Raw genomic sequence first — 13,076 nt, forward strand, 5'->3', positions numbered from 1 at the left:
GGTCAGTGACTCTCAAACTTGAACAAGCTTCAGAAACACCTACAGGGCTCCTGAAAATAGTTTGCCTAGTCATTCCCAGAATTCCTGATTCAGGAGGTCTAGGGTGAAGCCCGAGAATTTGCATTTCTGACAAGTTCCCAGGTGATGCTGAGGCCGCCACTGCTGCTGGTGCTGCCCCAGGTACCACACATGAGAACCACTGTCACAGAACAACTCCACAAAACAGGTTATTTTTGTTCCCATTTTACAGATGAGGAAACTGAGCATCAGGAAGGGTCGGTTTCTTACCAGAAAGAAGCTACACCACTAGACTGCCAGACAGGATTTGAACCCAGATCTGCCTGACTCTAAAGCCCATGCTGCTTCCACGACACCAAAGTTAAGAGATCTAACATTCTCGGCCCGATGCGGTGGCTCATGCCTGTAATCCCAGCACTTTGGGAGGCCGAGGCAGGTGATCACCTGAGGTCAGGAGTTCGAGACCAGCCTGGCTAACATGGTGAAACCCCATCTCTACTAAAAATACAAAAATTAGCCAGGCATGGTGGCAGGCACCTGTAATCCCAGCTACTCAGGAGGCTGAGGCAGGAGAATCGCTTGAATCCAGGAGGCGGAGGTTGCAGTAACCTGAGATTGTGCCACTGTACTCCAGCCTGGGCAACAGAGTGAGACACCATCTCCAAAAAAAAAGTCTAGGATTTCTCCATTACCATTACATGTCTACTTTTTTTTTTAACTTTTTTTTTTTTTTTTGAGACAGGGTCTCTGTCGCCCAGGTTGGAGTGCAATCATGGTTCACTGCAGACTTGACCTCCCAGGCTCAAGAGATCCTCCTGACTAAGCCTCCCAAGTAGCTGGGACTAGAGGTACAACACCATGCCCAGCTAATTTTTTCTATTTTTTGTAGAGATGAGGTCTCACTATGTCTGCCTCAGCCTCCCAAAGTGCTGGAATTACAGGCATGAACCACCACACTCAGCCCTACTGTATTTTAGAACTTCTGTTCTTGAAAAGCAAAGTCAAGTTCCCTGTAAGTGCATAATATATTCTCATTTTCAATGAGAACAGAAGGTGGTTTGTAAAAGCTATTTTTAAGTGTCCCTATTTGCCCAGTAATTCCTCTTCTAGAAATCTATGAGAATAATTCAAAATATAGCCCAAAACACAAAGACATTAAGTGTTCAGCAAAACACTGAGAATCTAAATAACCAATATAAAGAGATTGGTCAGGCCGTGCAGCTTGCTCACGCCTGTAATCCCGGCACTTTAGGAGGCCGAGGCGGGCAGATTACCTGAGGTCAGGAGCTTGAGACCAGTCTGGCCAACATGGTGAAACCCCGTCTCTAGTAAAAACACAAAAATTAGCCAGGCGTGATGGCATGTGCCTGTAGTCCCAGCTACTCAGGGGGCTGAGGCAGGAGAACTGCTTGAACCCAGGAGGTGGAGGTTGCAGTGAGCCGAGATCACGCTATTGTACTCCAGCCTGAGTGACAGAGTGAGACTCCATCTCAAAGAAAACAAACAAAATAAATAAATAAAAATAAAGAGACTGGTTAAATAAATTATTATATATCCAAATGAGGAAATATTATGAAGCCACTGAAAATTATTTATTTAGAATGTTTGAAACATCAAAGTATTTATGATACAACACTAAATAAGGAAGAGCACAGAACTAAATTCAGTAAGTACTCAATGTTTATAAAAATATTGAAAAAAGACTGAAAGGAAATAAGCTAGACTAACAATAGTTCCCTGCTTCTAATAATTTTCAATACATTCTACCCTTTCTACTACAACGAGCTTTCTTAGTCAGAAAAAAAAAAAATTGCACTGTTTGTTGAGTAAATACTTTCAAGACTCTTTTACAGTTAGTCAATTCCTGAAAAGCCAGGAAAATCAAAATTGTGAATTTTAAGGCTAATATTTAATTCCAGATTACATTTCCCCTGACCCTAGAATATACATTTTTAAAGTTAAGGAAAAAAACGCAAATGATAATTATTATAAATACATAGAAAAAAGGCTATAAAAATGACTAGAAATATGACAAAAGGGATTAATTTTGGTTGGTGGAATTATATGGCTTTTAAGTCTTAACAGTGTTTATTACATTTTCTACAATGAACATCTATCACTTTTGTAATTTAAAAAAAGTATTTGCTATCTTTCTTTTTAAGAGACAACCATCAAGAAAATTATATCACATCTATACGATGGAATATTAATAGACATTTTTAAAAAGTTGTAGAATATTTAATAATATAAAAAAAGGTCTGATATATTATTAGCTGACCATACTATAGAACAGTATGTTCAGAATGATCCCATCGTTTTGTTTAAAAACAAACAAAATATCCATGTATACACAGAAAACACCTTGGCAGGAAACAGACCAAAATATTAATAGTGTTTTATTCTAGGTAGTAGGATTAGAGATTATTTTAATTTTCTTATTTTTGCTTCTGTTTTGGTCAATTTTCCTCTACTGAATATGAATTACTTTTCCAATATGAAAAAAAAAAAAAAGTTTTAAAAAAAATCTAGGTTAAACAAAGAGTTACCTTGTTAAACAAAAAAGAGACAAAGACAAGCAGGGGCATCTTACTGAAAGAACTTCCTTTACAAAGATTTCCAGCCCCACTCCAGCTCTAATGTTTAAATCCATAAACTACTTGTCTTCTAACATCACCAGGTCAGTAAGCATCGACCCTTCCTGCTGTTCCAGACTTAGTCATGCTGGAGGAAGACATGAAATCCAGCAGCAAAGGCCACCCCTCAGGACTGGGTGCGGTGGCTCACCCCTTTAAACAAGACCCTGGTGGGGAAAAAAAAAAATCTAACCCCCGTCTAAAGCTATGGAACTGATTACACGTAAATATAATTTACAATCATTTGATTAAGAAAATGCACTATTTACGTTGCAAATAACACACTACCTACAGAATTATACTCTCAGGCTTGGCAGAGACCTCTGAGATCATCTGAAGACAATTTCCAAGACACCGTCTTTAGGATGCTTTGTAAATATTGACTGGAAACAATAACAGAGATGTCATGCCACAGAATCTTAAGTAAACAGTTCAAAAGCCTGGCTTCCTGTTTATACAATTGTAAGTCACCTTATTGCTAGCTACAAGGTTATTCAGCATTCTGATTTAATCTAAGAATTTCTTGATTTTATGCATAATAAAAGGGACTACAAAGAACAGCTGAAAAGCCAGAAGACAAAGAAGGAACAAAAATAAACAATGACGTGTATTCCAACCCAAACAATGAGAAATCTATGCAACCAGACTATCAGTTCAATCTATTTCCAGGTCGCTATCCTCACTGTGACACGTGGCAGAGTTACGCACAGATGTCAGCACCAAGACTTCCTTTTCTGGGAGTAATCCAAATTCCTGGAGAAAAGCTTCAAGGTCCACAGCAAAGAAATCATCCCCCAGCTGGTCAGTAACACGAACAAAATTGCCGATCAATTCACCCCCCTTATAGATCAGCAGGGCAGGAAGGGCATTCCTGGTGAACCGACTGCTGGCGCCAATAACTGAGCTCTTCACCCTGCAGAACTTGACAGCTGGGTACTCTGCGGCAAGGCAGATCATGCAACCATTCATGGCTTCGGTTCCTGGAATGCCATCCTCATAAATATGAACCATGATGACAATGCTTTTCTGTTCTTTATCAATCATGTCTAAAAACCCTTCTCCACTGGAGATCTCAAAAACCTGCTTGAATTGGGGCCCCTTGTGAAGCTGCTGCCGCATCTCTTCCATTCGCTGCTTCCGGTACTGCTGCAGAAACTCTTCATCATCTTGGTCCTCATTCATCATGGCAAACTCCTTCAGAGTCATCTGCAGGCGGACCAGCAAGTGAGCATAAATATGAAAACTGAACACTCGTGATAACAGTTAATATGGGCCGGGCGCAGTGGCTCACGCCTATAATCCTAGCACTTTGGGAGGCTGAGATGAGCGGATCACTTGAGGTCAGGAGTTCAAGACCAGCCTGGCCAACATGGCAAAACCTCATCTCTCCTTAAAAAAAAAAAAAAAAAAAATACAAAAAGTTAGCAGGGCATGGTGGTGTGCACCTGTGGTCCCAGCTACACGGGAGGCTGAGGCACAACAAGAATCACTTGAACCTGGGAGGCAGAGGTTGCAGTGAGCCAAGATCACACCACTGCACTCCAGCCTGGGCGACAGGGTGATACCCTGTCTCCAAAAAAATAAAAAAAAAATAAAACAGTTAACATGTACTACATGCTGATAATATATAAGGCACCATGCTAAGTACTTTACATGCATTATATCTCACTGAATTCCATAACTCCATCGGGAAGGGACTTTTAATAGCCCCACTTTATAAATGAGGTTCCAAAACTTGACATTTGAACAAGTTCACCCGGTAAGCATAAGACCAGTACTCAAACTAGATTTTAAAAACCCATGTTTTTAACTATAATATCACATTTCCTCTCAATCCAAATAGGCAGCAACATATAATCTCACTTCATGAGCTTGTTTCTTTTTGTCAGTCTTGGCAATATTTTATCTACTTTTTTTTTTTTTGGGGAAGATAACAAGACATTACAGAATTTTAGAAAAAATTCTCATAACCCCTGCCCCACACCATCCCCAAACACACACACACACACAGAGTCACATGGACTCTAAAAATTATTTTTATTACCAGTCATACTAAAATAGTTTTGCTTTTATAGCAGCAGCTGTGGGTGTACCAATTAAGCCATAACCTGCTTTCGAGACTTAGCATGATTATAAGTATTTCCTCATGTTTCCAAATATTTTTATGAAATTACACATAATGTGTCACTTTGCTTAATCACTTCCCTAATTCTGCCAGACAGTTTCCAGTTCTGTTCTATTGCAGATAAATCAGCAGGACAGGAACAGCGTCTCACAAGACTGATCCATGTGATGATACGATGTTGCCTCATTCTGGCCTCTCACCTCAGTATCAGGAAGCAGCTGTGAGCAGCAGGCACAATGCCCAAGAGACAGCTTAAGCTACGAAAGCATCTTCCCCCTGCCCCGGTGCAGCAAGACATCCTCGCTCCTCTCATAAAACCTAACTCTGCCTAATGTTGCATAGATTAGGGAACAGGGAGTGGGAAATCACACTAGATCAGAACACGTTGTTACTTTATCATAACCAGCAACATTCTGAGTTCACTATTTTACTTATTGCCAATTTTCCTCCCATCTCGCAGCCCTCCACTTCAACTCAGTCTACCAGAGTGGCTTCTTCTGACCTATTGAAGTCTTTGGCTAAGTGTAATGTCCTAAAATCAGCCTCCTGGTCAAGGTGAATGATTCCCAGCTTAATCCTCTTATCTGCTCCCTGATCCTGTGTGGTATTTTAGCTTTGGGCCATAACTAAATGATCTCAGGTACTCACAGACATTCGTCCACACTCAGAGGGCATCCAGAGAAACAGTGAATCCCTTTTAATACTGATAGGATAAGAGGCCATCAGGGGCCGGGCACCACGGCTCACGCCTGTAATCCTAGCACTTTGGGAGGCTATGGTGGGAGGGTCCCTTGACCTCAGGAGTTCCGAGACCAGCCTGGGCAACATAGACCCTGTCTCTATTAAAAAAAACAAAAAAACAAAAAAAAACAAAGGCCATCAGGTGCCTACTTCCAAATATCTTCCAGAGTATCTGTTTGCTTATTATAATGCCTCCTTAGAATAAATTCTCATGAATAGGCTTCAGATGAAATAGCAACATCATGGAAGAAACAGGAGTATTTGGGTTAGAACCCTAGCGCCTACTAGAATTTACCAGTTGCATTGCCCTGAACAAGCCTCTAATGCCCTCTAAGCATTGCTTCCATTATCTGTAAGAAGGGGATAATACCACCACCCTAAGAGGGTTATTTCTGGCCCAAGATAAAACCTCAATAAAAGAAGGGAAACTAAAATTTACTGAGCACTTTCAATGGGCCAGACACTGTGATGGGCATATTAACAACACAGCCCTGTACGGGGAGGATACATCATTTAACCATTGAAACACCAGATTCAGAAGGGAAGAGACTCTCCCACAGTCACTAGTAGCAGAACTGAGATTCAAAGCTGGGTGGGTTTGAGTTTTGACAGGGCTCTATGATTTCTCCTGCACTGCACAACTTCTTGGAGGTCAAATCAAGCATCCTCCACCTCTTGAATCACTCACCCAGCTCTAGCAGCCACAGCAGACTCTAAGAAAAGCCTGGGTACTGCTAATTACCTTCCCACTGATCTTCTCCTGTAGGTCTTTCTGTTTCTGTTGCTCCTCCTCTTCATCCAGATGGGACCTGCAAGTCATTGACAGCTTCTTGATCAGCCTTTCCATCTCCCGGCACTGCTCCTCCCTCTGCTCTGTCTCCAACTGCTTGAAGCGGCGCCAGTCATTGATCACACCTTTTGGGCCTGAGTAGGGTGAACACGGATGTGACCAAGGAGAATGGGCAGGGAATTATGGACCAGCTGACATCTGTAGGTAGGAGTTCACATCTGCCTGAAGCTTGCTCCATCTACTGCACAATTATCATAGAGACTCTGTGCACTCTGCCACAGGGCAGAGTGGCCTATACACAATGATGTACCCTGCAACAAGGGCCAAGCTAATGCCCAACATTAGGAGATGAGTTTAAAAAATTATCATCTACCTACTCAAAGGAAAATAAAGCAACTCTTAGAGTAAAGCAGCTCTGTGTTTCCTGCCATTAAAGATATTCCAAATATATGAGGTTATTACAAAAGCAAAATTTAGAATATCATGGTACAATCCTCTAGTTTCTATTAAAAAAGACCTGTATGTATATACATAATTTATGTACATAGATATGCATACATGTTTGTGTATACACTTGTGTGTTTATAGAAAAAGAGCTTGCAGGATATGTAAACTGTTAACAGTGGTTGTCTCCAGGTAGTAGGATCTAAACAACTGGTGAGAGAGATCTTTTACTTTTTTCTTTCTGTACTTCTATATTATCTGAATTTTTTTTTTTTTTTGAGATTGAGTCTTGCTCTGTGGCCCAGGCTGGGGTGCAATGGCGCGATCTCGGCTCACTGCAACCTCCACCTCCCAGGTTCAAGCAATCCCCCTGCCTCAGCTTCCCGAGCAGCTGGGACTACAGGCATGCGCCACCATGCCCAGCTAATATTTGTATTTTTAGTAGAGACAGGGTTTCACCATGTTGGCCAGGATGGTCTCCAACTCCTGACCTCAGGTGATCCGCCCGCCTCGGCCTCCCAAAGTGCTATGGGATGATGGGCATGAACTACCGCACCTGGCCTCTGAATTTTTTATAACAATTTTTTTATAACAAGATTGTAATACAACCTGTTCTGTTATTCTAGCTACCCTTAACCCGTCAAGCCCTGTGCTGCCGAAGGACTTATATGTCCTTGCCCCTTGCTACGTGACTTGTGGTACCTCCTGTGGGATGAGTACATATATCCCCAGCCCATTGAGGCTGGGCTTGACTATGCGACTTGCTGGCCAATGGGATTGTGAGCAAATATGAAGTATGCCATGTCTGGGCAAAACAAAAAGTATGCCGTGTATGAGCCATTCCATGTTTCCAACAGCTCCTCTCTTGCTCTCTATGCTTCGCCATGAAAACGGTGTGTCCTAAATAGAGGGACACAGCCAAACTGAGGCTGTTATTCTTTCAGCCTAGCTCCTAGATGAAAGAACATATGAAACATAAGCAGGGCTGCCGTTGACCTACAGGCTGCATGTAACATGAATGAGAAATAAACCTTTGTTGTCATAAGCCACTAAAGCTTTGGAGTCTTTTGGTTTCACAGAAAAAAAACATACAAATCTATATGAAGACAACTTTAAAATGCTCCCAAAAAATACTTGAAAGACTTGAATAAATAGAAAAGCAATACCATGTTCCTGAACAGACATACTCAACATCACAAAAGTGCCAATGATCCCTAAATTAATCTATATATTTAATGCATTCCCAATGAAAATACATGAACACACATATGTGTCCGGCTCCTAAATTTCCTTTGGAAAAAATAAAGCAAAAGTTAATTGAAGAGGGTCTAGCCTCACCAAATACTAAAATATAACACTACAATAATTAAAAACAGTATGACATAGCCCAGTAAAAGACAAATCAATGGAAGAGACCACATAGTACAGCTAAAGACCCAACATAAACAGAGAAATTCAGTACATAATAAAAGTGACATCTCAAGATAATAAAGATGGCTTATTCACTAAGCAGTACTGAAACAACTGAGTAGCAATCTAAAAAAAATTAAACTGGAGCCCTACTGCACCCTGCATCAAAGTGAATTCCACATGAATCAATATTTAAGTGTAAAAAATGAAATCACAAAAATACTAATGAAAAGTATAGGAGAACCTTTTTTTTTTTTTTTTTTTTTTTTTTGGAGACAGAGTCTCACTCTGTTGCCCAGGCTGGAGTACAGTGGCATGATCTTGGCTCACTGCAACCTCTGCCTCCAGGGTTCAAGCAATTCTCCTTCCTCAGCCTCCCGAGTAGCTGGGCCTACAGCCGCATGCCCCCACACCTGGCTAACTTTTTGTATTTTAGTAGAGACGGGATTTCACTGTGTTGCCCAGGCTGGTCTCGAACTCCTGAGCTCAGGGAGTCCACCCACCTCAACCTCCCAAAGTGCTAGGATTACAGGCGTGAGCCACTGTGCTCAGCCAGGAGAACCTTTTTATACAGCAAAGTGAGGCCCTTTATAAAGTAGGGTGAAGAAACGCCTTTTAAGTAAAATGCAAAATTAAGAAACTATAAAATACTTTTAAAGTACATAAAAATAAAATTTTTCTCCAGGAAAAGAACAAAAGAATATAAAGTCAAAAGACAACAACAAACTGAAAGAAATATTTACCACTCATATCACAGATTAATTTCCTTTATAGCTCCCCAAGAAGAAAAAAACCACCTAATTTTTTAAATGAGCAAAGGATATAAAAATCTCTCTTAAAATTATGAAAAGAAGTTTAGGTTCCCTCTTAAAAATAAATATGGGCCCAGTGCATTGGTTCATGCCTATGGGACGCTGAGGCAGATGATCGCTTGAGGCCAGCAGTGTGAGGCCAGCCTGGGCAACAAAGTGAGACCCCATCTCTACAAAAAATAAAGAAATAAATTAGCTGGGCACGGTGGCAAGCGCCTGTGGTCCCAGCTACATGTGGTCCCAGCTTTTTAAGAGAGGAACCTCATGGAAGCTGAGGCAGAAGGATCATTTGAGCTCAGGAAGTTGAGGCTGCAGTGAGCCATTATGGCACCAAGGCACTCCAGCCTGAGCAACAAGGTAAGAACTTGTCTTAAAAAACAAAAAAACAAAACAAAACAAAAAAAAGGTGGTGGGGGCGGAAATAAACCTACAATGAATTACTACAATAGCAAAGATCAAGGAGTTTCATAACACAGTAGGAGGTCAAGTGTACGGAGAAACACAGATTGCTGATTAAACTATAAATTACTGCCACCTCAACTCAACTGACAGCAATTTGACAATATTAAAATGTACAAGTGTAAATATGCCATTTTTAGGAATTTGCACTACCCGTATACTCATACTTGTGATTTATGAGATATCAAACTGTTAATACGAGATGCAGGATTCAAATCCAGGCCAGTCTGTGTTAATTACCATGCTGCTATGCACATACATTTGTATTGTGCACTAAAAGGCTAGAAGCACACATAATGAAAAGACTAGGTTACCTCTGAAAGTGGGACCAGAGTTAAAAGTGATCAGGAGAATTAATTAATTAATATGTATTTAATTAATATGTATTTAATGTGCATTTTTTAAGCCTGTTCCCAGAGCCCAGGGTTTCTCAGAACCTGTGTTAACTGAGATGCCTTCGCCTGCCAGCTCAGCCTCTGCAGGCACAGAACTGCTGGCTGGGGCACCTCTGCCTCGGTCCTTGTCCTCGTGGTCACTGTCCTCATCCTCACTGCTGCTGTAGTAGTACTGCAGTTTCTCCCCCAGCAACTTATCATCAAGGGTGGTCATGGTGTCTGGAAAAAGAAAGCGTATCAGGTTCTTTGCTGATTTGAGCCAGACAGACACGAATCTGAAGCATAGGGGGCTCGCCTGTGCTGAGATCCTACAATTTCCAGGACACTAAAGTGATTATTTTCATAACCAAAATCTTAACAAATCCCTACCGTTACCCTGTGTGTTAGGGCTTATCACACTCTTTAACAGAAGGTAAAACTGAAGCTCAGATAAAGGAAGAGTCTTCACCAAGCTTAACAGCGAATGACGGAGCTGGGACCAGACCCCAGGGATTCCTGACTCCAAGAGCCTGAGGTATAAATTACTCTAGTCTGAGTTAAGTGTACAAGCCACCTGCACTGGCTTGGAGGAATCTACTGACTAGTGGTTTTATCTGTGCTTTTAGTTTTCCCACCAGCTAAGACTGCTGGCTAATTGAAAAATTGGGTAAGTATCCTCAGGAAAAACTCCAAAAAGAGGCATCAAGAGTACAATGCTGAGTCACTATTTGTCTAGGCAATCACTCTCTGTCACCAGCCTTCAACTTCCCAGACAACACCCTGAGGGCTTGGATGGATGGTCTCTGAAACGCTACCTATTCTGACAGTTTAAAAGAAGGGCCCATACAAAGATTTTAATAACTCCCAAGGGTTTAAAGGACTATGATGGCCGGGCTCGCGCAGGTAATCCCAGCACTTAGGGAGGCTGAGGCGGGAGGATCACTTGAGACCAGGAATTCGAGACCAGCCTGGCTAACATGGTGAAACTCTTGTCTCTACTAGTAAAAGCAAACAAACAAACAAACAAACAAAAATTAGCCAGGTGTGGTGGCGGGTGTCTGTTTTCCCTGCTACTCAGGAGGCTGAGGCACGAGAATCTCTTGAATCCAGGAGGTGGAGGTTGCAGTGAGCCGAGATCACGCCACTGCACTCCAGCCTGGGAGACAGAGCGAGACTCTGTTTCAAAAAAAAATAAAAACTAAAAATATAAAGGACCAGGCTTCTGCATCAGAAGCAGCCAAGGGCATTCTGATGAAAAGATGCAGCTTAGCCCCCAGAGGCCTGCTTGAGAATTCAGCAGGAATACGGCTGCCTTAAAGACTTATCACCGGGCCTATCATACTCCATTTACAAAGTGACTCTCTCCCACCGGGCAAGGAGTTCTTGAAAGTAGGGACCTCTAGTCACTACCTCTATCCCCAACGCCCAGCACAATGCCGCTGCACAATTTGCTAAACTCGCAGCCTGGGTCAACGGGAGAATCGGAGGACTCCAGCAGTCAGATGCAAAGGAGACAGGGATCATGGAGAGACAGGTGGAGGTGCCAGGAAGGAACAAAACCAAACTTAAAGGACTAGGAGGTACCAGGAATGGGCCAAGCGGGGGGCACAGCAGCGGCGGAGAGGAGGGAAGGAGTTGCGCTCCTAAAGGAGGGACCGCTGCGGGGAGGAGACGAGGGCGGGACCCCTGGAGACGCGAGCAGAGGAGGCGGGGCCCCCGGACGGGAAGCAGAGGGGTGTGTGGAGCTTTTGGGGGAAGCCTGGAAGGGCCCGGGGGAGGTGGGGCCAGAGGAGGAAAGGGGACGAGGAAGACGCGGAGAACTTGGGGGTCGAGACAGAGCGAAGAAGGGGCAGTTTTACCCAAGCTCGCCAACCCCACTCCCTCTCGTAGTCCGCGGCTGCTGCCGCTTCCCGGTGGACCCCAATGCAGTTACCTGCCCTAGCTCGCTCCGGATCCCTTTGGGCCAGCAGCTCCGGGCGCCGGAAGGAATGGAGCACTTTCTTAAGAGGAAGAGCAGTGGGTCAGCGCCCTGAGCGCTAAAGAGAAAAGCCGCCGAAGCCCGACAGCGCGGACCAATGAGGCGACCTTCCTGCGTCGTGGCGGACGCGCATTGTCCAATCAGAAGCCGCTACTCCCAGCTGAGGGGCAGGGGAGAAGCTACGGGTCCTACCTTGGAACAAAACACCTCGACAACAACGCTCTCCTAATTGCTTTGTTTTGGTTTTAATCTGCACAACGAAAAAGTGAATTGTATGACCCAGCGTCAAGCAATAAGAAAAATGTATTCACAGGCCGGGCGCGGTGGCTCACGCCTGTAATGCCAGCACTTTAGGAGGCCGAGGCGGGCGGATCACTTAAGGTCAGGAGTTCAAGACCAGCCTGGCCAAAACGTTGAAACCCCGTCTCTACTAAAAATACAAAAATTAGCCGGGCGTGGTGGCCGACGCCTGTAATCCAAGCTACTCCGGAGGCTGAGGCAGGAGAATCGCTTAAACCCAGGAGGCAGAAGTTGAAGTGGGCCGAGATCGCGCCACTGCACTCCAGCCTGGGCGACAGAGCGAGACTGTCTCAAAAAAGAAAGAAAGAAAGAAAAGAAAAATGTATTCACTTCCCTTCGAAGTTTCCGAAGCCATTCAAAATGTGTTTTTTATTGGTTCTTCATCGCATCACGTCTATTAGACGGAAAAGTGACTCAGAGACGTTCGGTAATTTGCCCAAGAGCACAAATCCCTCAAGTACAGGGCGTAGATTAAAATATTTTTTTTTTTTTTGGCGGAGTTTCGCTCTTCTTGCCCAGGCTGGAGTGCAGTGACGCGATCTCGGCTCACTGCAACCTCCGCCTCCCGGGTTCAAGAGATTCTCCTGCCTCAGCCTCCAGAGTAGCTGGGATTACAGGCGCCCGCCAGCAGACCCGGCTAATTTTTTCTATTTTTAGTAGAGACGGGGTTTCACCATTTTAAAGCAGCGGCAGCCACGAGTGGTGGCGCGCGCCTGTAGTCCCAGCTACGCAGGAGGCTGAGGCGGGAGGATCGCTCAGCCCAGGACTTGGAGGCCAGCCTGGGTGACAGAGCAGGAACGTAATGTGAAATCCGGAATTGGCTCCTGGTATAGAAAAAGGACATGGGGCCGGGTGCGGTGGTTCACTCCTGTAATCCCAGTACTTTGGGAGGCCGAGGCGGGCGGATCACCTGAGGTCAGGAGTTCGAGACCAGCCTGGCCAACATGGCGAAACCCCGTCTTTACTAAAAATACAAAAATTAGCCGGGCATG

At 43.8% G+C, this 13,076-nt stretch overlaps 1 protein-coding gene across 1 annotated transcript; it reads right to left on the reverse strand.

Annotated features, from left to right (window-relative positions):
• Window positions 1-1,588: 1,588 nt before the first annotated feature.
• On the reverse strand, window positions 1,589-12,604 carry PDCL (phosducin like). Its single transcript, XM_004048571.5, has 4 exons — window positions 11,740-12,604; window positions 9,870-10,046; window positions 6,260-6,441; window positions 1,589-3,857 (listed from the first exon to the last, which is right to left on the reverse strand). The coding sequence occupies exons 2-4, from the start codon at window positions 10,039-10,041 to the stop codon at window positions 3,306-3,308; spliced, it is 906 nt and encodes a 301-aa protein (XP_004048619.1). The 5' UTR covers window positions 10,042-10,046; window positions 11,740-12,604; the 3' UTR covers window positions 1,589-3,305.
• Window positions 12,605-13,076: the final 472 nt, after the last annotated feature.

The sequence above is a fragment of the Gorilla gorilla genome, chromosome 13 (assembly GCF_029281585.2).
Source record: "Gorilla gorilla gorilla isolate KB3781 chromosome 13, NHGRI_mGorGor1-v2.1_pri, whole genome shotgun sequence".
NCBI classification, from domain to species: domain Eukaryota; kingdom Metazoa; phylum Chordata; class Mammalia; order Primates; family Hominidae; genus Gorilla; species Gorilla gorilla.